The 26,333-nt window shown below is 38.9% G+C and overlaps 1 protein-coding gene across 3 annotated transcripts; it reads right to left on the bottom strand.

Annotated features, from left to right (window-relative positions):
• Nucleotides 1-3,439: 3,439 nt before the first annotated feature.
• LOC124271378 (probable glycosyltransferase STELLO1) lies at nucleotides 3,440-25,853 on the bottom strand. 3 transcript variants are annotated; one of them, XM_046706514.1, is made up of 4 exons: nucleotides 25,531-25,853; nucleotides 7,884-8,045; nucleotides 7,013-7,132; nucleotides 3,440-5,606 (listed from the first exon to the last, which is right to left on the bottom strand). In XM_046706514.1, exons 2-4 carry the CDS (start codon nucleotides 8,033-8,035, stop codon nucleotides 3,635-3,637), a joined length of 2,244 nt encoding a protein of 747 aa, XP_046562470.1. In that variant the 5' UTR covers nucleotides 8,036-8,045; nucleotides 25,531-25,853; the 3' UTR covers nucleotides 3,440-3,634. The 3 variants fall into 3 exon arrangements, with proteins under 3 accessions (XP_046562470.1, XP_046562468.1, XP_046562469.1); XM_046706512.1 differs by having other exon boundaries at nucleotides 7,884-8,047; nucleotides 25,535-25,853; XM_046706513.1 differs by lacking the exon at nucleotides 25,531-25,853 and adding an exon at nucleotides 11,692-11,794 and having other exon boundaries at nucleotides 7,884-8,047.
• Nucleotides 25,854-26,333: the final 480 nt, after the last annotated feature.

Genomic DNA, 26,333 nt, shown 5'->3' with positions numbered 1-26,333 from the left:
AAAGAAAAATATTTCCGTGGTCGATAACTATTTAGCCTTGATGAAGTAGAATATCGATCACATTCTGTTAAGCATATACCGAGAATGTAACAAAGCGGAGACGTGACGACCCAGGTATCATGTGCTTAAATGATTTATAAATGAGGCCCGTGCGGATAGCAATACGAACAATGCAAAATAGAGCATAATGCTTCGTTAACAAGGTAATGCAATGTGTGTATTTTGACATAAGTACAAAGAGTGAGTGAGTGAGTATGGGTGAGTGAGTGAGTGGGTATGGGTGAGTGAGTGAGTGGAGTTATACGCCGCTTTTAGCACTATCGCAGAGGGGGACACCAAAAATAATCTTAACGCATTGTACCCGTCTTCAGCATGATAAGCGAATGCTTTAACCACATGGCTACCCACCGTCCTATTATCTACGGTTATAACGAACTCAAAGGGCCACTTGTCATAGTTCGTTTTAATCGTGGTTCGTTATACGGGATTCGACTAAATATTTATAAGTCCCAGAGACACCGAAGAAGTTCGTTATATCCCTCTGTTTGTTATTTCGATACGTTATGGATTTCGTTTCCTCGCTAATTAGCATTTGTGCTGTATGACGGCTGTCGACGGAGTGTCCAGTGATTGATATTTTGGTCAATGGACGAAGCCTTCACGTTACACACTCTTTCGAATACCTACGTCGCCTGATGCTCGTAAAATTCGAAATATATCCTTGAAGGTGCCTGTTCATTCACGTTTCAACATCATCAAAAATGTATTACGTATGAAGACCCAAGGCCCATATATATATTGTAAACAGGTATGAAGGCGTGAACGAAAAGAGGAAACAATTACTTAAAACTTCATAGCATCATCTTACACCCCCTGTGAAAAATATCAGTAACACACACACAAATATCAGTAACACATATATATATATATATATATATATATATATATATACATATATATATATATATATATATATATATATATATATATATATATATATATATATATATATAGCTGTACTGCAGCTTTTAGAATTTTAATACTTATTTCTATTCTAACTTTTCTCTCATTTTGTATGCATAATAGATAAAACGAGCTAGATTGTTTATGTCTTCAGTTTTGTGTGATGTGTTATATTTAGACTTGCGCTATATTTGGACAAGGTACACAATTTCCAAATAAGAACAAGGATAGGTTACACAAAAAAGTTGTTCTCAACCAGGGAGGCGGCCGCGGGATAGGCATGTGGTTAAAGAGTCCGCTCGTCACGCCGAAGACACGGGTTCGATTCCCCACATGGGTACTGTGTGTGAAACTCATTTCTGGTGTCCCCCGACGTGATATTGCTGAAATATTGCTAAAAGCAGCGTAAAACCAAATACTCCCGATCTTCATAACTAGAACTGCGTTGTGTTTAGCGAGAACAATTGTGTGGTGTGATGTTGAACAAGTGTTCTGTGCTTGGAAGCTGTTCGCCTCGAAGTTTCAATTATCGATGTCAGGCCAATTGCAAGGAATAATTAGTCTTTTTATTGCATCAATAGGAAGCTGGTGTGTATATATACCCCACTATATATAATATAGTCCAAAGTATTGTCGAAAATTTGAGAAATTGTGCCTTTTACTCTAAGAACCATGCATGACCAAGAGTACCTGGAACTCATAATAGTGGTTTATATTTGAATATCAAATGATCGTATTTTAATTAAATTAGTCCAAAAAGAACTACTGGTATATCAGTTATTGGTGTTGACAGAACGCATGCATTTCTCTCCTTAATAAACACATCCTACCTTCGGCAGCACTGAAATGTCCACTGTGTGTTTTACTAAAGCACTAATATCGCTTTAATGCTGTATGCCTGAATAAATAATGAACGACACAGACAAACACCGGAATTTTGACAATACGTATATGTCAGTTGTCGCAGCGTCGACTGTCTAGGAGGCAGACTCATGTTAACAGCCAACTAGCATCCACTGGTGATCAGTCTGCAACTATAAGTGATCACTGACACAGTTTCTATTCACGACTCATGTTCGACTATCAACTATTAAAAGTTTGTCGTTTTAGGTTAGGTGAGAACAAGATTGTGTAACGTTTGTTCGAGGGTAGTGTTCCTCATTATTTTGTTCATGATTAATGACACAAAGGAGACTGGCATCATGTCTATCTAGTTCATTTCCATTATGAAGTCACCTGGGACGAAAAGCTTTCATGAACTTGGTTTAAACATATTTTATTGTCCAAAAGACAACGGGATTAGGCACAAGTGCACCACTTATGATCGCCTTCTCCCTAAATACAATTAAACATATTACATAATACAATGTACAATTTACAGTGGAAGCTTGACATTGGGGAAGACATATGATTTCATGAACTTGTGCATGGTATGAATCTATGGTGCCTTACAAATTCATATTTCCGTTTCAGCTGTGAAGGTTTTGTCCTAAATTGTCCAGTTTCAAATGATATCGGTAAAATATAATGTGTGAATTTATTCCAAATCAATCATATTGAACACCCATTATGAAGATGAGTTAGGGATCGATTGCTGTTTTGAAAGCCGATTTTACGTACAGTTATTCATTTACTGTTAATCAATCAATAGATCAGGATTAGAATTAGCCTTCAGCAGCTTCAGCTTTCAAGTGTTTGTTGTTAGAAACGGTCAACGGGGTCGGTGGTCAGGCCAGCTGACTTGCTTGACACATGTCTTCATATCCCAGTTGCGTAGATCAATGTTCAGTCAATGATGATATCAATCATCGAATTGTTTGGTCCAGAGTCGACTAAAAAGACTGGGTGGAAGTCGCACTAACATGTTAGTGCATGTCATCATAACCCTGTAGATCGAAGCTAATTAAGTGTGTTGTCTGGTCTTGACATGAGGCTTTAAACAACAAACAACATACGATAAGGATGGGTAGCCGATGGCCATTTTCAACGTGAATGTTGACGGGTAAGCCTTATATTGAAACAGGCAGTGGTACACCAACAAACTGCCTTGTAGTGAGGCTTTAAAGAAAAAAGAAAGAAATAACATACGACAAAAATGGGTTGCCCAGGGCCAATTTTATCATGAATGTTGACGGGTAAGCCTTTTACTGAAACGGGCAGTGGTACACCAGCAAACTGCCTTGTAGTGAGGCTTTAAAGAAAAAAAAAATAACATAACAAATAACAATTTTATCATGAATGTTGACGGGTAAGCCTACTGGGTGGTACCCAGCAAACTGCCTTGTAGTGGTGGGCTTTAAAGAAAAGAAAGAAATAACATACGACAAATATTGGTAGCCCAGGACCAATTTTATCATGAATGTTGACGGGTAAGCCTTTTACTGAAACAAGCAATGAGACCCCAACAAACTGCCTTGTGGTGGAACAGACAATGTTAAATGATCATCACACATTCTGCATCAACACACATTCTGCATCAACACACATTCTGAGTGGCTGTTGGTGACTGTAGGGCACGGCAACCATTTTACAAATACATTATGTCGTCAGTGATTTGAGTGATCTAATTCATATACTTTTCATGCTGATTTGTCTTTTATAACCAGTGGAGTCTGTTTCTGTGGATGGTCGTGACAACGTATTCAACGTATGGAGTCAGATAGAACACAATCTACTGATGAGCATTGGTTTTGTTCATGGTAAATATGACACTTCCTTCCATCAGCGGCTGTAGCTTCTCACAGAAAAATCTCCTTCCTTCATCAGTCTTCAAAAAACGTCCAAACTTCAAAGGATGAAAGAAGTAATCGTCGGGTGTAAACAATTCCTGGAACCTGTACCTGTCCTCTCCAAATATCAACTTCCCAGGAATGTATTCAATATTCTCGCGACTATCCAATCCCTGCAGTATGGTAGGAATCCCCATTTCAACAATAACTCTGTGCTTCTTCAACAATGATGTGAGATACACAAACATCTCCTTCAGCCTATGGGGAACATAATAGAAGTCACATGTGGATCCAAACATCAGATCCAGTGATTTTCTGTTCCGAATATACATAGTGTAAAACCTATTAACCAGCTCAGCGCCTTCGGACCCTCTTTGAGATATGTCCTTCATTTCAAGAAGCATCTTCTCATAATGGTCCCTTCCTTCCACGTCCTTCCACCACCGCCAGGGAGTGATCAACACAGACCTGTTATATGGACTCAGTATACTACTAAACCATGCATTTTCTCGTGGCAGCTTATGGAGGTTCCATATTTGTAGAAAAGTGTCATCACCAATATGAAGATACCCTTTGACTCGGTAGTTTATCTTCATAGCATAGGAAACACAGTCGTACAAGAAATGCCATCCATCAAGTAGCCCTTCTAAATGGGATACTTCCTTACTGCTGGATCCAAGAAACGCGCCCATACTCGGACCACAGAAGAGTATATTGGGGAAGTATCTCCTATACACCGACTCTACGATCCATGTAGTCCAGTAAAGTTTCGGGTAGTTTATCTCCACAATCAGCAGCACATCGGTGAACAAGTACTTCGCGGGAGATCTGCTTCTCAGCGCTTCTTTAACCTCATCAGCTTCTGGGCAGACGGGCTTGTTGTCCCAGGGTGGCTTTGCTACCACGGACATTGACGTCAGATTGTATATCTTATGATTGTGTTGACTCGGGGTAAAGTACATCTTGGTACAGTTCATACCTTTAGAAAAGTGTTTCCCATCACTGAAATCCATTCGTCGAGTATCACGGAGGAGATTCATTAAGCGTAAATCATTTATCCATGTTTCCACCGCAGCAACGTTAGTTTTAGGTATGGAATGTTTATCCACAATAAACCGTACAAGACTATCGAAACATTCCAGTAAAGTTTTAGAGGAATCACATTTCCACTTCTGTAATTCCTTCACTAACATATTGACAGTATTCGATACTAATTTGTCTCTATTTTCAATCTTAAACCCTGGACTACTATTTCGCATTGCCGTAACTCCCATACTGCCAATATAATTACCAGTCTCCCATAGCAGCCTCTGAGACAAATAGCCTCGAATCACACCATCCAATACTGAATCTCCTGAAGACGGAAGAAGCATTAGCCAGAACGCTTTACGAGTAAAAAGTGTATTACCGGATGTGACTACAGAAAATCTTCCCGGAGGGAAAAATGCAGGGGGTGCCATTGCATCGAACTGAAGATCCAGAGTCTTTTCTCTGCTGATTTTTAGTACTTTTTGTCTCTGTTCATGGTAAAGAGGCGTTTCCCCACTAGCGATGCCTTGTTGTATTGGAGGTGTGGGGACGTAGCACAGATCAAACCGTTTAGATTGTGCCTCCTTAACAGATGTAGGAAATCCCATTGGATGCAAATACGGTTGACCAAAATGTTTGTAGTGGTGGAATGTGGTGTTGCCAGCATAGATAAGGCCATGAGTATGATCACTGTAGATGAAGTTGTCCATTGGAACAATGGGTTTGACGCCATATTCCAAATCGTAGATAACCTCCGCCGATTTCGACATTGCATAGAGGTAGGCTAGGTTCTTCAAGGGGTAGCCGTTTTCTCCGACGTGCTTCAATGAGGCGAACGGTAATGACTTGATATTTCCGGGGTGAACGTAGGTGCACCTTGGTTTCCTGAAATGGAAACCGGAAAATAACAACCAGAAAACCTGTATTAAAGCGTTACGGAAATTGCTCTCTTTTCACCAAGTGAGTGAGTTTAGTTTTACGCCGCACTCAGCATAGTCCAGCTATATGGCGGCGGTCTGTAAATAATCGAGTGTGGACCAGACAAACCAGTGATCAACAGGATGAGCATCTATCTATGCCATTGGGATACGATGACATGTGTCAACCAAGTCAGCGAGCCTGGCCGCCCGATCCCGTTTGTCAAGCATGGGTTACTGAAGATCAATTCTAACCCGAATATAAAAAACTAATTCAGGAAACAATTATTAAGAAGTCATTCTGTTTATGCATCTTAGCATAGAGTGAGTGAGTGAGTATGATTTTACGCCATTAGGATACCCAACCACCCTAGTAAAGTGTGAGTTAGGGACTGAATTGGAATCCCGTGACGTCTGTTTCAGCTAACACGGGATCTAATGGTCAGGCTGGATGACCTGGTTGATGATTGTCAGTTGAGTAGATCGTATTCTGACGTTAATCACTGGATTGTCTGGTTGGAATGATCACTTGGCTGAACGTACGTTTCTTAAACATTGCGTGATGTCATTTTCCTTTGTACAATCTATTGATAGTATTTTATTCCAAATAATATAATATTTTGTCTTGTCCTGAGTATTGTCTTTCATTTTGTCTGCAGAATGTGAATATCGGGACTGAAGAGTATATATAGCTACTAACACATGTTGAATAGCATAAATGTCCATTTTGTATTCCTTGAGTTGATGCTTCTAATCACAGACAGATCCAAAATACATGGTCCCTGTTTCACAATAGTGTACTTTTCAAATGCAAAAGATTCACATTATGAAGCGACAAATCTTTCAAACGACGGCACCCAACGTGTCTGGCCTGTAAGAGCCATGAAAGATCTGTTTTCCCGAGTGAGCGGGCATCCCATAGTGAACTACTTGAAAGAAATTGATATCAAAAATTGTAACCATATAATGTGTATGACAAACTCCTTGCTTTTAAATTTCTTACTATGACTTTTATGTTCGTAAATAATAATTTAATGAATATATATATGTATTTTAAGAAACTCCTTTATACTGTGTACTGAAAATGTGTATGTGTGCAGATGTGGTCTCGTCGCTATATGGCTGAAGTAATGCTGATGCGGTGTAAACTTTTAACTCACTCACTCACAAAAGTGGGCCTGAAGAAAGCCATTTGACGTACACCGTAAACGAGTACATGGCTGAAATCTATTTCAACCATTTTACAACATAAATAATCACACCATTTGGCGCAATATAACACCGTAATTGTCTGAATCAAACCCACACAACGCCTCGTACTCGACACCTCCCTGCCTCAGCGGAATATCGAGTCCGACGTTCAACATTACTTACCGGCAACCATCCAGGTATCGCTGGGTACCTGATACCACTATATTCCAGCCTGTGACGTCATCAAGGTAAGACACGTTGGTCTGATGGACAGAGTCGACAGACAGAACAATCCATCGGCCACTGTTACGGGTGGAAGAAGAACACGTGTTTAGACAATAATTATATGGTAATCATACAGTTCAACCTCTACACTTATTTTACATGAGAACCTAGTAATACCGGACGTGTCGTAAAAAGTTATATTTTGCAGGTTTGATTAGTTCATGATTTTCGAAGATTTAAGTAATCACGGTTTTCGCTTTTTAGTATAATCGCGCCCATAATGCCTTGTGTACAAATACGTAAACTTCATTGTATATATAAGTATTATGATACATAAACGCATGTTCGCAGTGAGCTCAAAATATGTAGCAAAACACAACCACGTGCTCAAGGTGAACAGAGTGTTTAGATCAGTCAGGAGGCATACGTGAATTGAAGGTTTCAAGTCTCTCTCTATCAGTATCAGTGTGGAAATCTCTCTCTCCCTCCCTCTCTCAATCTCCCTTTCTATCCCCATTCCTCTCTCTATCCCTCTCTCTATTCATGTCTATCCCTCTCTCTCCTCTACCCCTCTCTTTTAACCCTCTCTGTCCCTCTCTTTCTACCTCTCTCTCTATCCCTCTCTCTCTATCCCTCTCTCTCTATCCCTCTCTCTCTCTCTCTCTCTCTCTGTCTCTGTAAATGCATATAGATTTGGGCGGCTTCATGGTCAACTATGCTGTTAACAAACTGCTGGTACTGTCGATGGCAAATAGCGGTTATTCAACCGGGCATATGTCTAATACTCATATCTTTATTTCAGTCTTTAAAATAATCTGACCATATTTACCCCTTGCTTCTGAATCGGGTATGCCTGCGGTTTACATAGGGCCGTGCCAAGTCGGTATCTCGAAAGAGTAGTTTGTAGTTCCAGCTGACCATGATAAACAGGAGAGTGACGCCCGTGACCAGCAGAGCAAAGAACAACCTCTTCTTTCTCATAGTGAACAAGACCTGGAATTAAAATACACAGCAATAAACCAAAATGTGGAGGGAAGATCAGACAAGCAGACAGACAGGCAGTTTTTTCTTTAATTATCGCCCCACGGTCCATGCTACAAGCATAAGACGATGAAAACTTTTGGTGCGCATATAAAATGCAGCTATAACTAAAGGGACATAACTCGAGGACATCCAGCCATTGTAAAATATTCATATCGTACAGAACAGAGCGTTTATCCATATTGTGCAGAACAGTGCCGTTCTCCATATTGTGTAGACAGAGCGTTTATCCATATTGAATAGAACAAAGGGTTTGTCCATATTGTACAAAAAAAAGTGTTTCTAAAACATATTTCTAAAATGGCTGACACCTGTAAGACTCTTCTGCACAATCTATTTGTACTAGCAACGACGCAAATTATATTCTTCCTTTTGTCCATTTTGTTGATAAACGGATCTGTGTACTTGTTTCTTAGTTCTTAATACATAATGTAGGGGCGGTGGGGTAGCCTAGTGGTTAAAGCGTTCGCTCGTCACGCCGAAGACCCGGGTTCTATTCCCCACATGGGTACAATGTGTAAAGCCCATTTCTGGTATCCATACAGTACAGAACACAGCATTTATACACATTGTACAGAACAGAGCGTTTATCAATTTTGTACAAAACAAAGCATTCGTTTCAAAGTAAATTTCTAAGATGTCTGACACCTTTAAGAAAGCAACGTAGACTCCCCCCGTACGATCTATTTGTACTAGCAACGACGCAAATTATATTCTGTGTACTTGTATCTTAGCTCTTAATACATGTTGTAGGGTTGGTGGGGTAGCCTAGTGGTTAAAGCGTTCGCTCGTCACGCCGAAGACCCGGGTTCTATTCCCCACATGGGTACAATGTAAAGCCCATTTCTGGTATCCATACAGTACAGAGCACAGCATTTATCCACATTGTACAGAACAGAGCGTTTATCAATTTTGTACAAAACAAAGCATTCGTTTCAAAGTAAATTTCTAAGATGTCTGACACCTTTAGGAAAGCAACGTAGACTCCCCCTGTACGATCTATTTGTACTAGCAACGACGCAAATTATATTCTGTGTACTTGTATCTTAGCTCTTAATACATGTTGTAGGGGCGGTGGGGTAGCCTAGTGGCTAAAGCGTTCGCTCGTCACGCCGAAGACCCGGGTTCTATTCCCCACATGGGTACAATGTGTAAAGCCCATTTCTGGTATCCATACAGTACAGAACACAGCATTTAACCACATTGTACAGAACAGAGCGTTTATCAATTTTGTACAAAACAAAGCATTCGTTTCAAAGTAAATTTCTAAGATGTCTGACACCTTTAAGAAAGCAACGTAGACTCCCCCCGTACGATCTATTTGTACTAGCAACGACGCAAATTATATTCTGTGTACTTGTATCTTAGCTCTTAATACATGTTGTAGGGGCGGTGGGGTAGCCTAGTGGTTAAAGCGTTCGCTCGTCACGCCGAAGACCCGGGTTCTATTCCCCACATGGGTACAATGTGTAAAGCCCATTTCTGGTATCCATACAGTACAGAACACAGCATTTATCCACATTGTACAGAACAGAGCGTTTATCAATTTTGTACAAAACAAAGCATTCGTTTCAAAGTAAATTTCTAAGATGTCTGACACCTTTAAGAAAGCAACGTAGACTCCCCCCGTACGATCTATTTGTACTAGCAACGACGCAAATTATATTCTGTGTACTTGTATCTTAGCTCTTAATACATGTTGTAGGGGCGGTGGGGTAGCCTAGTGGTTAAAGCGTTCGCTCGTCACGCCGAAGACCCGGTATCTATTCCCCACATGGGTACAATGTGTAAAGCCCATTTCTGGTATCCATACAGTACAGAACACCGCATTTATCCACATTGTACAGAACAGAGCGTTTATCAATTTTGTACAAAACAAAGCATTCGTTTCAAAGTAAATTTCTAAGATGTCTGACACCTTTAAGAAAGCAACGTAGACTCCCCCCGTACGATCTATTTGTACTAGCAACGACGCAAATTATATTCTGTGTACTTGTATCTTAGCTCTTAATATATGTTGTAGGGGCGGCGGCGTAGCCTAGTGGTTAAAGCGTTCGCTCGTCCCGTCGAAGACCCGGGTTCGATTCAAATGATACATGAATTAATTTTCCATTTTACTTCAATCAAATCTTTTCCATGTAACTTACAGTAGGAACTGCTCGTGTGGTGAAATTGACATGAACTTTCAACATGCATGCAAATGATACAACAGCAATTTCATGCAATTCAACAATTCAACGATATAAAATGTACTTGCATAGACAGGGAGAGATAACGTGCTACATTTTAATGCTTGTAGTTGACAAGGTATTGAAAGGCATTTAGAAGTTGGACGAACATGAATACATGACACGTTTTATGGATACAAAGTTTTTATTATTTTCTCACGACGTTTCAGGGCTATTTCTTGCTCCACATTCCCCATTCACCTGATAAAAGAGCAAGAATTAGCTCTGAAACGTCGTGAGAAAATAATTAAAACTTGGTATCCATAAGACGTGTCAAGTTATTTGAGAAGGTTGAGAAGAATGAGAAGGCTGGTGACGGATAAAGGCCAGGTTTGTTTCAGAGTATCAGACAGTCTCAGATCACAGATATCAATGGAGTACCTGCAGTCGCTGATATAGTAAGCAAGGGAGAAAACAGCTATTTTAATGTAAGCAGCCCGTATCATATTCCACACTTCTGATCCATCACAAAGCACAAGCAAGTTCAGAGTTTTTGAAAACGTCACTTTGTTCGTATTAAGATTAACCCTCATTCTAGTTCGTTCACACAATAATTCTACAGCACGACAGTATCATTTTCTCCGGGGCTGTGTTTGCAACACCTGACACATGATCTGTAAACTTCAAGGCAAATAGAGGGTCCATACTGATACAGAATGAACACCCCCTCGGCGAGTTTCTTCATCAGTTTTAATTACTCGTTTTACATTTATATCTGTGATATCCTAGTTTTTTACTGTCTTTCGTTGACAGGATTTTATACTCTATCTTTAATTGTTAATATATATGTTGTTTTAGTCACAATATGGCTGAAATATTGCCAAAGTGACTTTAAATTTTAACTCACTCACTCACCAGTTTTAATAATCTTGGTAATAGCTGAGGACTCAAGACACAACCCTGTCGTGTACCAGTACTCCTGTTGAATGTTGATGCAATGTCTACTGTTGGACTAACACATGATGTAAGCTAATTGTGTATTCGGCATTGTCGAAGTTAATGACAAATTGAAGCATACGAGTTTATAGATACTAGCTTAATTATGGTGTGAGAATATTCGTCGAAACGAGGCAAATACAATGATAATGAAGTTGCTGTCAGTAAAGTCGCACCGGGTGCAGACATTGTACCCATGAGGGGAATCGAACCCAGGTCTTCAGCGTAACGAGCGGACGCTTTTACCCTTCGGCTATCCCACTGCCCCATGTTTGTCTAAAGACAGAAATAACTGTGTTCTTCATAAAGGAACACATATTACAAAGAGGCTGCAATTTCAAATTTGCATTTTGTCAGTAATCCATTAGAATTGCAAACACGAAATACCGCCTTGAATGAAATATGAAAACTAGCATCATGTTTTGTACATACGTCTTTCAGCAGGAGGTATTGTCATGTACAAGCTTTTAGCTCTGTCTCTGCAAGTGTATTGACAGCCTCGGTAAGGTTCAGTAAGGTCGGTGACAATTTTTGTCTCTCCCGTTTATACCGCAAACTGGGTCATGAATGAGACTTTGTTGCAGTGAATACCCAAGCCCTCCTATCATGAGTTGTATGCTTGGTTGAGGCCCCGACCGAGTATACGTCAGAAGGAATACACCTTATTATGAACATGTTGTTTTAAGGGATATTCCAGTCACCAGACTCAATGGTGAGCATTAATTAGTGAGAACAATAACCGACTACAAGATGAATTAAAATTATTTGTACGGGAAACAACAGAAGACTAACCGAAATCCAAGTGGTTGCCATCTGCAATTACGTAAAGCAGTTTGTCATGCTGTAGTGATCCTTGAAACACAACATTAACACTTTATCCTCTGAAGTAGTGAAACCCCATCACTAAAAGTGAATTGTGTTAAACGACACGACGGGTAGTATTTAACATTCACTTGCTTACGACACGTCTCCATAGTGATAGAGGAAATCTTAATCCGGCTTAATTATAAAACCTCCTATAAGTACTTGATTTTCTTTTACGATCGGGTTTTTCACAACGCGCTCAGCAAAATTACAGCTATATGGTGGAGACCTGTAAACACTCGAGTCTGTTCCAAACAGTTCGGGGAGATGGGATAGCCTAGTGGTTAAAACCTTCGCTCGTCACGCCGAAGACCCGAGTTCGTTTTTCCACATGGGTACAATGTGTGAAGTCCATTTCTTGTGTTGTACCATTCGACAACTGGTTCTCCGGTATTTTTCAAACGTACACACACACACACCGATGACAACACATACAGACACGGAAATAATTCAATATTCATCTTCTATATATAGAACAAGACTCTATTCCAAGCATGCTCAGTGCGCGTGACATTTTACAACATAAACGGATGAGTGTGCATTTAAATGTTGTCCGCGTTAAAGGTTATAGTTATTTACTTTATTTAGCGTCCTACGCACAACTAAGGTATTTCGGCGACGGGGTAGTATACTTATTGAGAAATGATGGGGAACAATAAATAGAAATTTTGAAAGAATTGTGTTACTACCCCCCAAAACATAGAAACGTAGTATTAAGGACAATTTAAATGGAAGTCCGAATTAAAATAGTAAGGAAAAATATGAAATAAGTAAAGAGTAATAGAGATTTGGAATTTAATATAGATGTAGTATAATAAATGGTTATTGTTATTGTTTGAGGACAGGAACTTGTTAGTATGTTTATAAACATATTTATTTAGTGAATAATGATGAACATATAATAGGTTAAAAAATGAAGTTAAAAAGAGAAAGGTGATTTGAAAATTTAAAAGAACATATATACATATTTGTCACAATTTTTAAAATGATAAAAAGTGGAATTATTGTATTATTGTTTGTGTTGCTAGATGTTTGGTATAGTTTTGTATGAATGAGATATTTAAAGAGTGGTTTAGTTAATTTGGGGTTTGTTAGAATGTGCTTGAGATCAGTAGAGTTAGCATTATTGAGGTACTGTTTTAAAGCATTGGTAAATGGGGTTCTTTGTTTATTATATTTTGAGCAGTAAAAGATAGTGTGGGCTATTGTTTCAGAAATTTGGCAAGTGATATGTGTGAGATTGAGAAAACGTTTTGCTAAAAAATAACGCGTGTAAAGTTTTCAAAACAACCGGGCAATTGCTCTTTGCCCTTTACTCTCTACTCCCCTAATGGTAACCCCCCATTACCCCTACATGCCACTACCCCTACAGCTTATAACAACATAGTTTACGGTCTGTTGCACTGTTAATCCACTGCCTGTTACCTATTCCACACAATGGACTAATCCACATAAGAGACATAACAACGCACAACTAAAAGGTTGAGAGAATGATTTTAATGAAAAGTGATCATCATTTGTCATCATCAAGATTTTAATAAGAATTAACAATAATTCGTCATCATGATTCTTTGATGGCCATTAACAATTAATTGTTAACATTCAATGTTAACATAGTCATTTGTGTCAAGTGTTTCAGTCTATGAACATTCAGTGTTTCAATCTATCCCAGCTTAAGCAGATAGCCGACGGCGTCCAAGAACTGAAGAGGTGATTTCTGTCCAAGCTCAAGCTGCTCCTTGAGTCTACACAGGCGATTGTCAATCCCCCTGAAGACTCGCTTTCTGCTTCTTGTCGCAGCACCAAAGTCTATTTGTGAAATCTTCACCCTCTCATCATTGGTCAGGTTGGTGAGCTCGGCGTTGTACATGGTGCGCATCTGCGTTGACTCCTTCCTGGCTCTCTTCCTCAGGTTGCTGACAAACCGGACCTTCTGACTATCCTCTGGTGGGTGATTATGTTCTGTCGTATTCCTTACAACATTGCCAACAGTTGTGAATCTTCCTCTGCATGTTGACTGAACACACTTCTAGTGTACACAAGACTGTCTCTCGACATTCTTAGTGTGAAGATAACCGTCAAATAGGACTTGGGGGCTACCTCTCCGTGACATAACAAACTCAACATTACGCAGACCGGCCATGTTGATGCCATGTTAGTTTGTTGTCAACAGCTATATACTATACCGAACTATCTCAATTTACTTTCTCGTCTCACCTTCTCATTTCCCTCCACTTCTCAATAATGCTGTGTAATTTTTATCATGGCACTAAAACAACTTAATTTCAACATTTAACAACCTACACATTATCCAATTTGTAAAATTGTTCTACTCACTAGAGGTTTATCTTTCATCATGAAAATAAATCAACTTTTAGCTAATCCCAAATTTCCTTGACACAAAACACTAAAGAACAGTTTAATCCCTCCCTTGATCTCATCTGTATACTCTATGCACTAATCTCTCTTTGGGTCAGTTCATTATGCCAGACAGGTAAATGCCGTGTGTTGTTTTAACTAATTGTAGGGGTACTGGGCTGTAGGGGTAGTGGCATGTAGGGGTTATGGGATACAACCCCCCTAATCCCATTGTAGGCATTGGTGCACACGAATTGAAACGGTTTATCCTCACTTTTGCCACCAGGCCACCAAGGATCAACATGGATAAGTATTAACAATGTTTATACAAGCACAGGGGTGGTGTCAAAATCTCACTAATTGGTGAACATATTTCACTTTGCAATTAGTGTCATCAGAGACCATATAATATTATATGGTCTCTGGTGTCATGACCTGAGATATGTTAACTAACTTGGTGAATATGAAAATAATCAAATGAAAGAATTGATATTATTGAATTGTTCAATTGGTGATTAGCTATATTAAATATATTATAGCTGTGTTTATGTATTGAACATATATACAGTCCACTTGTTAGTCTCACAGTCCCTGAACCACATTATTTTCCCTACTTGTGCACAGCTTCTGCTCTTGAAGAGACAAATCAAGCAAACTCTCGGGGAAATGTTCCTCCTGAATGTTATGGTGTATAAAATATTGTTTTATTTCCTGACTTGGGTCCACAGGGTCATTCTCACTTACCTACCACCCTAAAGTTATGATAAGGGATTAAATAGGATTAGTGTACACGGGTTAGTGATTACACTGCTCATCGTGAAATTTGGTCCTGGTGGGTGACACTAATTAGTCTCATCCAGGTGAACGGTGTTCACCGTTCATGAACTGAGGTTATTGACTTGTTGTTGTTGCTGATTTTTAAATTTAAAAAATCACAAATCATGTAGAAGGATGGCACAGGAAACTGTCAACCATAGTCGAGAATAACCTCAACATCTTCAAAATCATTGACTTCCCAAAGAGAGAGCAATCCTATGTTGAGGCCTCATGTATGCAGTTAAGGGGCGGCGCAAAACCTCCACGCAAGAAGAGGAAATATGTACATATGAATGCACGATTGTGCAGTTTTTGGCTGGCAACATGAATGTGTATGCATATTGTGACGCATTTTTTAATTTAACTGGGTATTGAATTGTATGAATTTTTTCGAAATGTATGAAATGTGTGAAATGTATGAAATGTATGAAATGTATGAAATGTGTGAAATGTATGAAATGTATGAAATGTATGAAATGTATAAATGAATTGTATATTTGTGCAGCATTGAACACACAAATAAATTGATTTTCTACATGTATTTGTCACACCTTATGAGAATCACAAATGATGGAGGGGACCTTATTTCACGGGGAGCAATAATGGAGGGGACCTTATTTCACGGGGAGCAAAAACTAAGAGACATCTATCGTGTAGCAGCTTATTCTGCTTCAGTGATTTGCCCACCTAGAACAATAGGTGGTGGGTAAACGAGAAGACGCCAGTCCACACATGGCAGCTCCATAGTTAGTGTGGTTTAGGGAATATTTTTTCATTCCTGATATAGGATTACTGTGTGAAACGCTGTTGTGTTTAGATTGTCTCACTTTATCTAACCGCTCAACAGTAAAAGTCAGTGTCAACATATGGAAAGAACCTATTTGTGAACAGGTCACATGTTCAATCTGATTGATTTGATCAAGGCATTACTATCGATCCTTTGTTCATATGCCAGGATTTGTTTTATAAACCAATATATTTGTTTGTTTTGTGCTAGCAAATTAAACACAGTGAATATAAACAGAAATGAAGATATCGAGAAAGCCATAAAAGTAGGACTTGGGAAACCTGAATCACTGGTCTCCCTGGCGCTCCTTTTCAATTTATATGAGTTTGTTTGTTACTATTAAAATTATATATACATTCAGAGGCAAAGGGTTAGTCTAATCTCTGGTCTCCCTGGCGCTCCTTTTCAATTTATATTGGTTCATTTGTTACTATCAAAATTATACATACATTCAAAGACAAAGCGTTAGTGTATGCGCTTGTGTGCGGGTAGTTATATCGCTGTCACAACAAACGTTGTAGCCACTATTCCCTGTACCCTGAACAGTGTTGATGTGAACAATAACTGCAGGAGATTATAATCGCCACATGTATTAACTGTAGGACACGACCAAGCCCCATGAAAGTCTCGGGAGTAACGCTTGCTGGGCGACAAAACCCACATGTTGAATGAAATATGACAACCCACTAATCAATAAAATATACGGCGAAGTCAAGTGTACGGTTCCGAGATTATCATGGATAATAAATGAAACATTGGTGACAAAAAGCAGTGTACGAAATATGGCCCTTCCGACCGCCCGAGACGGCCTAGATTTCTGACGGACGGTCTAAATTTACAGCTAGGCAGCCCGATGGTCTGGTAAATTTTTTAGATGTTCCATACATCTGAATAAATTCACCATATTTGGTCTGCTTCTTTGAGTGGCATTTTAGAAGTTGGGAAGTACAATATAGAACAAACTTTATGGATAACAACTTCTTTTAATAGGTGAGTGCAACACTCACCTATTAAAAGAAGTTGTTATCCATAAAGTTGTTCTATATTATATTTGATCTGGTTAAATCCATTTGGGGCTGGTAACATTTAGAAGTAGCCAGCCCTGATGTCTGGCTGGATTGTGGGCTTATTTCATACACTGCAAAAAGTGTTCACCTGAAAGATCAGGGGAACCTAATGGTGTAAGCACCCCACCACCCGGAACTGTACCAGCATTGCATTGCGTCAGATATCAGATCAGTTTGAGTTCGACTGATTTGTGATATGTGAGTGAATATAGTTTTACGCCGCTTTAAACAATACTCTAGTAATATCACGGCGGTGGACAACAGAAATGGGCTTTAAACAATTTTCATTGTACCCATGTGTGGAATCGAACCCTTGTCTTCGGTGTGACGAGCGAACGCTTTAACCACTGGGCTACCCCACCGCCCCTTGTGATTTACACGCAGTGATTATTTGGTTAGCACGAATGATTTGGTTAACCCGAAAATAAATTATGTAGACGCTGGTGTGAACTGAAAATGTAGTGCAGCTGTTGTAAATATTGTGCTTTGTACGTGTTGTGGAGTGTGGACGCTGTGAATGTGAAGATTGTGCTTTGTACATGTTGTGGATACTGTGCTTTGTACGTGTTGTGAAATGTGGATACTGTGCTTTGTACGTGTAGTGAAATGTGAATACTGTGCTTTGTACGTGTTGTGAAATGTGAATACTGTGCTTTGTACGTGTTGTGAAATGTGAAGATTGTGCTTTGTACATGTTGTTGAGTGTGGATGTTGTGAAATGTGAATACCGTGTTTTGCACGTGCAGCAAAATGTGAATACTGTGCTTTGTTCGTTTTGCGAAATGTGAAGATTGTGCTTTGTACGTGCAGCAAAATGTGAATACTGTGCTTTGTACGTGCAGCAAAATGTGAATACTGTGCTTTGTACGTGTTGTGAAATGTGAATACTGTGCTTTGTACGTGCAGTAAAATCTGAATACTGTGCTTTGTTCGTTAAGTGAATTGTGAATATTGTGCTTTGTACGTGCAGTGAAATGTGAATACTGTGCTTTGTACGTGCAGTGAAATGTGAATACTGTGTTTTGTACGTGTAGTGAAATGTGAAGATTGTGCTTTGTACGTGTTGTGAAATGTGAAGATTGTGCTTTGTACGTGCAGTGAAATGTGAATACTGTGCTTTGTACGTGTAGTGAAATGTGAAGATTGTGCTTTGTACGTGCTGTGAAATGTGAATACTGTGCTTTGTACGTGTAGTGAAATGTGAATACTGTGCTTTGTACGTCTAGTGAAATGTGCATACTGTGCTTTGTACGTATTGTTGAGTGTGGATGTTGTGAAATGTTAACATTGTACTTTGTGAGTTTTGTGGAGTGTGTGTGCTTTGAACAGTGGATTTTGTGCTTCGTAGATGCTATGAAGAGAAGGTGTTGTGTCTTATTTATGTACTAAGTGGATGTTCTGTAAAGTAGATGGTGTTGAGTGTGGGTGTTCTGTAAAGTAGATGGTGCTGAGTGTGGATGTTCTGTAAAGTAGATGGTGTTGAGTGTGGATGTTCTGTAAAGTAGATGGTGCTGAGTGTGGGTGTTCTGTAAAGTAGATGGTGTTGAGTGTGGATGTTCTGTAAAGTAGATGGTGTTGAGTGTGGATGTTCTGTAAAGTAGATGGTGTTGAGTGTGGATGCCATGCACAGAGGCTGTTGTGGAGTATGGAGATTTGCATTGTAGATGTTGTGGAAAGTGGACGTTGTGTTGAAGATGTTGTTAAGTGTGGACGTTGTGAACTGTGTATCTACTTTGTAGATGTTATGACGTTGGTCTCTGTCTGGCGCTCGACATTAATGGGTACAACAAGGACTGGTCAGCTCGGAGTCAGTATATGAGCGAAATATTCTCAAGTGCGACGTTAAACCCCATGTCACCTCACCCTGTAGATGTTATGGAGTGTGTGTACGGTGTAGAGTAGATGTTTTGTGGTGTGTAGTTGGATGTTTTGTGATGTACGGTTGGGACGCTTTGTAGTGTGGATAGTGTGTGGTATGGGTTGCGAGTACTGTCGACAGAGTGTATTGTTCTGGGGAGTGCATTGCCAAATACTGGATGATGATGGTTATGGAGGATGCCTGTACAATTGTATAGTGTAGTGTCTGTTCGTTTGAACTCTATGCCATCACCATCCTCGACAAGCAAGCCACTGAAACCCCTTATATCTCCTGCATCGATGCAGAAATGAACCCTCTGAATATGAAATAATTCATTTTTGGAAAATATGAAACAATCCAGAACAATCACAGCAAACGTTTCCCCCTTCAATAATACAAAAGTAAATATTTGGCACAATGTGTGAAGCCTATTTTTGGTGCTCCTCGCCGTGATATTGCTGTAATATTCTTAAAATCTAAAAATTACTCATTCACTCATATATATTCAGATCGTATGTTGGCAACACAGGTGCGAGACTAGGTATAAAGCGGTCAAACCTGTTTCTCCACGCATGTCATTAATCTGTTGAGTATCCTGAAAGGAGAACTAAATCCAGTTTTATACCCCGACTACTCGTCAACGAATCTTTTGATTGACTATAATCACCTGATGACTATTTGGAGATTTAACATGCGCTTTCCGACATTTAGTGTTTGATCGAAAGAGGGTTTATTTGACCGAAACATATGGCAAACCTGAAGGTGGCGCGCGTTAGGGTTGCATAAATAAATTGGTATTAATTTTGAATTTTGAATTTGCTATAAATGAACTTGGTTTGTTAGGTACTTGTTTTGTTTGTTTTTATGTTTTGTTTTTGAATGATTTTATGCTAGCACTGGATGGTTATGTGGGATTATAGACAACCTTGACGGTTAGGTTTGATAAGAAATATACCTGAGACTTTGAAGGTTTTGGGTGTTATTTAGTGGGCTTAGGAGCGTTTGTGGATTTAAGTGTGTGATCTAATTATTTATTGACATTAAATAAATTGATTGTTGTTTAACGCCGCTCTCAGCAATATTCCAGCTGTATGGCGGCAGTCTGTAAATAATCGAATCTTGACCAGAGTCCAAAGATCAATTTCATGAGCTTTGATCTACGCAACTGGGATACGATTACATATATACGACAGCCTGACAACCCGATGCCGTTAGTCGCCTCTCACGACAAGCATGGCTGTTGAAGACCAGATCTAACCGGATCTTAACGGATGGACCATCTTAAATGAAACTTCCATGGTTTATGGATCTATATTACCATGGTTTAGTGTCCAAAAAGTATACGAGTCCCGCACTAAGATTCGAACCACGGACCTTCTGATACGAAATCGGACGCATCGTCCACAAGACCAAATAGGTTAATCCGCCAGCTAACTGACAAGCTGAGGTTATCATCCGTGGGATGACTCAGCCCACCGCTATATAGCGAGTATATCGTTCGTACTTAGACCTATGCAATGAAAAGAGCATTGAGCATGACTTAGGTGGGCGTGACTTTTACGCATGTGTGCACAATACAGACACAACATTCAAACTACATGTACATGAATATTATTTAGATCCCATATAGACCCTGTATGTAAAACACATCGGCGATGAGGCAGACAGGACGACAATTTGTTTCTCAGTGTAAAGGTACAATAATACTGAGATTTATTCAGTAACTCTGAGGTTTATCCAAGAATATTGCTTTAAGAAACTAATTTAAACTTTGTAATTAATGTGTGTAGACTTGGTCTCGTCGCTATATGGCTGAAGTAATGCCAAAGTAGCCTAGTTGTTAAAGTGTTCGCTCGTCACGCCGAAGGTCCGGGTTCGATTCCCTACATCGGTACAATGTGTGAAGCCCATTTCTGGTGTCCTCCGCTGTGATATTGCTGGAATATTGCTAAAAGCAGCGTAAAACTAAACTCACTCACGCACAGCCTTTAAACGTGTCTGCCTGTTGGTCAGTTTTGTCACAGCTGGACACACGGCGCACGCTTAACGCCCGAGGTTAATCCTTACGACAAGCTAACCAGGTGGGGGTTCACAGGGTACGAGCCTCCGCCCTTCTTTAATTACACATTACTACCTCGTAGATTGGAGATAACGTTGTACGTGTAATAACACACATGCTATGGTCTCGTTCATGTGATATATATATATATAGGTTGTAGTTCCTTCGCAGAATATACGTGAACACAGGGACATAGAGAGAGTGAGTCTAAGTTAATTATACTTTATAAGATATAAAATACCTTTTCCTACTTAAAATACTATTATTTATTTTTATTTTATTATTTTTTTATTTGTTCCCATGGTTACAAAGTCAACAACAAACTTAAGGTATACGGTAGCAACAGATACAGGAAAAGTGAAGACACATTGCTGTAAAGATGTGATCATAATTATTTGCTAAATATTGGGATGAGTGAATTCCATTTAAGATTGAATTTTTCAATTTCATTGTTTCTCTTTGAAATAATTTTTCTACAGAAAATATCTCATTTAATACCTTTTTTATAATTAATGAATTTTTAAACTGATTTTTATATATTACATAAATTGAGATGTTGTTTGGCAGAGATAATGAATTGATTTAGTAATACATCATTATGCAATGACCAAACCAAATCAAATGTTTTGTAATGTTTATTTGTCGTGGTAAATAGTTATTAATCTAGAGTTCTAGATCATTCCAGAATTTCATGCTTTCACAACATTCCCAATAAACATGACAAATGCTCTCAGAAACATCATTGCAAAAACTACACATATCATTGTCAATCAGGATCTTTTTCGATAATTCTTTCTTTTTTAATATAAATAACTCTTTTCAAAAATCTGTATTGAAATCAATAAGTTTAACATCTTCCAATCCATGTCTACAGAAATTAATTTTTTGTGCCAATCAAATTCACAATCATTGCATATCATTTCCCATTTAGTACAAATCTCAAGTTTATCATTTTTGGAAATCAGCTTGTCATAAAATATTCTTGAACATTTGAAGAGCTTTAATATATTTCTTTGGTAAACATTGATGTATTAATTGTAGGAATGAATGATATCAGGTAAGATGTGAAGTAGATAGTTATATGATGTCTTTCAGTGGCATTTAGAAGTTGTACATTGATGTCCAAGATATTTTTGATGGATTAAACTTCTTTTGAAACGTTGTGAGAGAAATTTTTGTATTTGGACATATCTTTTATTTTGTATTTTATCTTTAACTTATCAAAAGGCATAAATCCATGTTCATCACATAAATCCTTTACTGTCAATAAACCCTTATCCGCCCAATGTTTAATAACATGGCAAGGGCTTTTATAATTATGATTGAGCCATAATGGTTCTGCAAGAATGTAATCATTATTGTCGGAATCAGCATTAAACCTTTTGCAATAATTGTTTCATGCTTTTAACAAATCTTTCCAATAAGGGTTTTCAATGATGAGTATTTTGTCAGTTAATTATACTTTATAAAATATAAAATACTTTTTCCTATGAAATACACGAATCGAGGGTCTTTTGACAGGGGTGCTCAAATTAGCGAGGAGCTTTTGTCCAAAGGGTTTTTTGGCCGAGGGGTTTTGGTACCAAGGGGCTTTTGTCCTGGGGGGCTTTTGGCCGATACCCGAGAGAGTACCCCATACTGTATTTCCTCTTGAGAGTCCACACTACAGTATAGAGTATTACCGTAATATCATCATCATGATCATCATTTTATTCATCATTTTATTCACTCATTAACGCCACCAACGGTGGTACATGAGCATACATATATATATTAACATATGATTAAAAGACACAAGATGGCTATATGCATTGATATTTGTGTACACGTATATAGAATAGTCCCTTATTCATATAGAGTATATAAAAACTGTACATACATACATGATTATAATATATTAAAAGAAAAGTCTTGATGGACATAATTAGCAACTTTTTAAGATGACGTTTATAAATTTGGATAGGTTTTTCAATTCTCTACGTTTGTCTTTTTGTTAACATTAGTCTTTTAAATTTTATCAAATTTGGCCAGACATAATAATAACTATATATTAATCAGCTGCACCCGCTGTTGATGAAGAGCCTCGCACTTCAGTAAGTAGTGAAGCTATCCACCAACAGCAAGTGAGTTACACAACTGACAGCCACGTTCTTTCCTTGGAATTGCTAGATATCGGCCTGTTTCAATCGCATCTTATGATGATTTAGTCTGAAGCGTAGAATTGGAATATACATTGATTTAGGAAGGTAGAGGTAGTTTTCCAAATGTGGCTTTTCCTTTAAAAGTATGTAGCATACGCCTTTTGAACTTGCATTATTTCAAATAGTTATCAAATAGTAAAGGTCGTATACCAATTAGTCGAATTTCTAATTTCAGAGTAGTAAAATGCAGTCGACGAATGAACATTGTGATCTTAGCTATTAATTAGTTAATTAGACATTGGAACATACCAAAAAGGACGCAAGGAGTGCTGGGACTCTATTTACATTTTGTATACCGGCCAAAATTTTGCAGTGAACGAATAAGCGTTGGGTGTGGGACTCTCTTTATTTACATTTTGTACTGTCTTCTCTTTGCGTACATCTACACATATAAATTATAAGCACCTCTCGTGGATGGCCCTCAAGCTGCGTTCTCTTCACTTCTGTGACAGACTGTTCCCTCTTGGTCAGGGTGATTATGATCGTACATTTTTTTATTACTTGTTCATGTTGTCATAGGGAATGCCTTACATCTTATCCAATGTATTGCTCAAACCCCACAATGCACCGTCATGCCATAAAAGAACAAAAAGATGGGCTCTCCAGAAACAGGTCGAACTTCTTATCCAGGGAATATATTTTCCTAATGTTGCACACCTACCAAATGAAACGTTAGCTTCTATTCATCAGAGGAAAGAATATGTAAGCTGTGTATCTTATCTGTGAGTGTGACCAAACGGGATCTTCTCTCGCGACTTTGCCACCATCTATTGTTCACACTGTGTGATGCGGTCAAGCTATATAATTGGCATTACTATGGAAGTCACCAGGGTTGGTTGATCTCAACACTTTATGCAAATATCCACAACATTAACCGAATCACCCATAATATCAAGTTGGTCCACAACATTAACCGAATCCCACTAATATCAAGTTACATGCCTTTTCATCCAGTATCAATATATGTTCAAAACATAAAGACAGCTATAATATTACTGTTTAAGATTTAATAATATTTCAATTTATTAACACATTTACTGATTCACGTATATATCAATTCACATGCGTACAAGATGGGACACAGAGTCTGTATACTAAATTGGAGTTTTCACACCAGCCAGAAGAGAATCTTCCCGTTGGAGGCGTTGATTTAATTGTCTGTACTTGGAGGCTGCCATTTGGCAATGAAGCAACATATCTCAGGTCATAACACTAATTGCAAAATGAAATACGTTCACCAATTAGTGGGATTTTGACACCACCCCTGTGCTTGTATAAACATTGCTAACACTAATCCATGTTAATCCTTGGTGGCCTTGTGGCAAAGTGATGACAAAACGAGCAAACATTCTTTCAGAGTCTGCCTGAGCGTGAACGAAGCTGAACATGTCAGGAGCGCAACACTGTGTTATCATCCATGAAACTAGGTCGTGACAGGGGCTATTGTACCCACCAACTACCTACCCCACACCCCATAAACAGAACGTCCACAGTAGATGCCCACGGTATTGGGGTCAATTGCTGTTGTGGTGGACCTCGCTTCGTATCTGACAGACATAACTACAAACAGTGTTATTTTGGGTGGTTTTCTGCTACGTCATCAAGACATGTTTCTATCTGTAACGGTGATGGAGGCCGTGTTTGGGAGAGGGTGTGACGGGAACACATGGTTTCTGGCATTTTAGTGACAAATAGTTTGTTTTCTTTTAACTATATCGTGGTGGAAGTTGTCGCAATACGTTCATCGTGTTAAAAAGTAAATTTTAAGAACATTCATCATCTTATCGGAATGTTAATTCGAATTTTACACATTCGCAGTGGACCATGTCGAGTGTTGATTGCAACGCTATTCATTATTCAACAGAGCATGTGCATATAATATATGAACGAAATGGAGTGGATTGGCAAACAAGTCTGAGGCTTTATATCAATGCCTTTCCACATGGTGTAGAAAATACAATTAGGGTACACTACATATTTCAATATATTGAGACAAATATACACGACAAACATAAAACATAAATTATAGAGCATGGAAGACGCTAGAATAACGAGCCGATGTCTAGTGACAGTGTCAGTAAAATGGCGAGTTCTTGTCAGTGAGTGACAGTAAAAAACGTAAATGACAGTGTCAGTGTTGGAAATCCTCCTCCCCTCTCTATCTCTCTCACCCTCCCCCCTCCCATCCGCTCTCTCTCTCTCCCTCTCTCTCTCTCTCTCTCACACACACACACACACACAAGGATTAAATGAATGTTTACTTACTTAAATCCACGTTATCCCCCTCCACGTCCAACGAAATACGTGATTACCGACAATCCTCAGTAGTCATGTAGTCAGTAGCTACCTGTGTGAGGAACGTACACAGCTCATACGGGCCGCTCCTACAGATAGGTTTGCCCAGGTGTTTCCACAGCTACCTCTGATTATATAGTATTACCCAGATGACTGCAAATGCTGTATGGGGTATGCTTCGTGTATAGCGCTGCATTATGGTATCGTTTCCTTTCACGCGGTGTATATAGTCACTCAGGAACGTGGTTAAGCTGGTTGGTTGGCTTTTCTGTTTGATACTAATAGTCCAGCTATGGGTCTAGTCTAGACCAGACAAATGGTGGTTTAGGGTTACTGGGATGGGAAACGGGTGTTGTCAATGAAGAAAGGGCGGGACAGAACTGAACTTTTAATACTCTCATCCCGGGACAATCGTCACCACTCGCCCCTTTCCGTAACCTCGCTATTCGGCTTGTCCCGGAATAACACGAGTTGGTCACGAATGATCCCGGGATACTCTGCGTGAGTGAGTATGTTTTTAGGCCGCTTTTGGCATTATTCCAGCAATATCTTAGCAAGGAGTGGATATATTATTATGTTCGCTTGTATTTATCACGGAACGATATATATCGCCATCAAACGTGTGTGTGTATATGTGTGTAATTTGTGTGTACACGGCCACTAATTAATGAAGTTGTGAGGTTGTATCATTATAGAAAGGTATATTAGTCAATAAAATAAACTCCGTATACCCAGATAACAGACTTAAATCACTAGCTTAAATAATAAC

The sequence above is a fragment of the Haliotis rubra genome, unplaced genomic scaffold (genome assembly GCF_003918875.1).
Source record: "Haliotis rubra isolate DU_JTF1 unplaced genomic scaffold, ASM391887v1 Scf16, whole genome shotgun sequence".
Taxonomy (NCBI): Eukaryota; Metazoa; Mollusca; class Gastropoda; order Lepetellida; family Haliotidae; genus Haliotis; species Haliotis rubra.
This window is presented reverse-complemented; position numbering and strand designations above follow the sequence as displayed.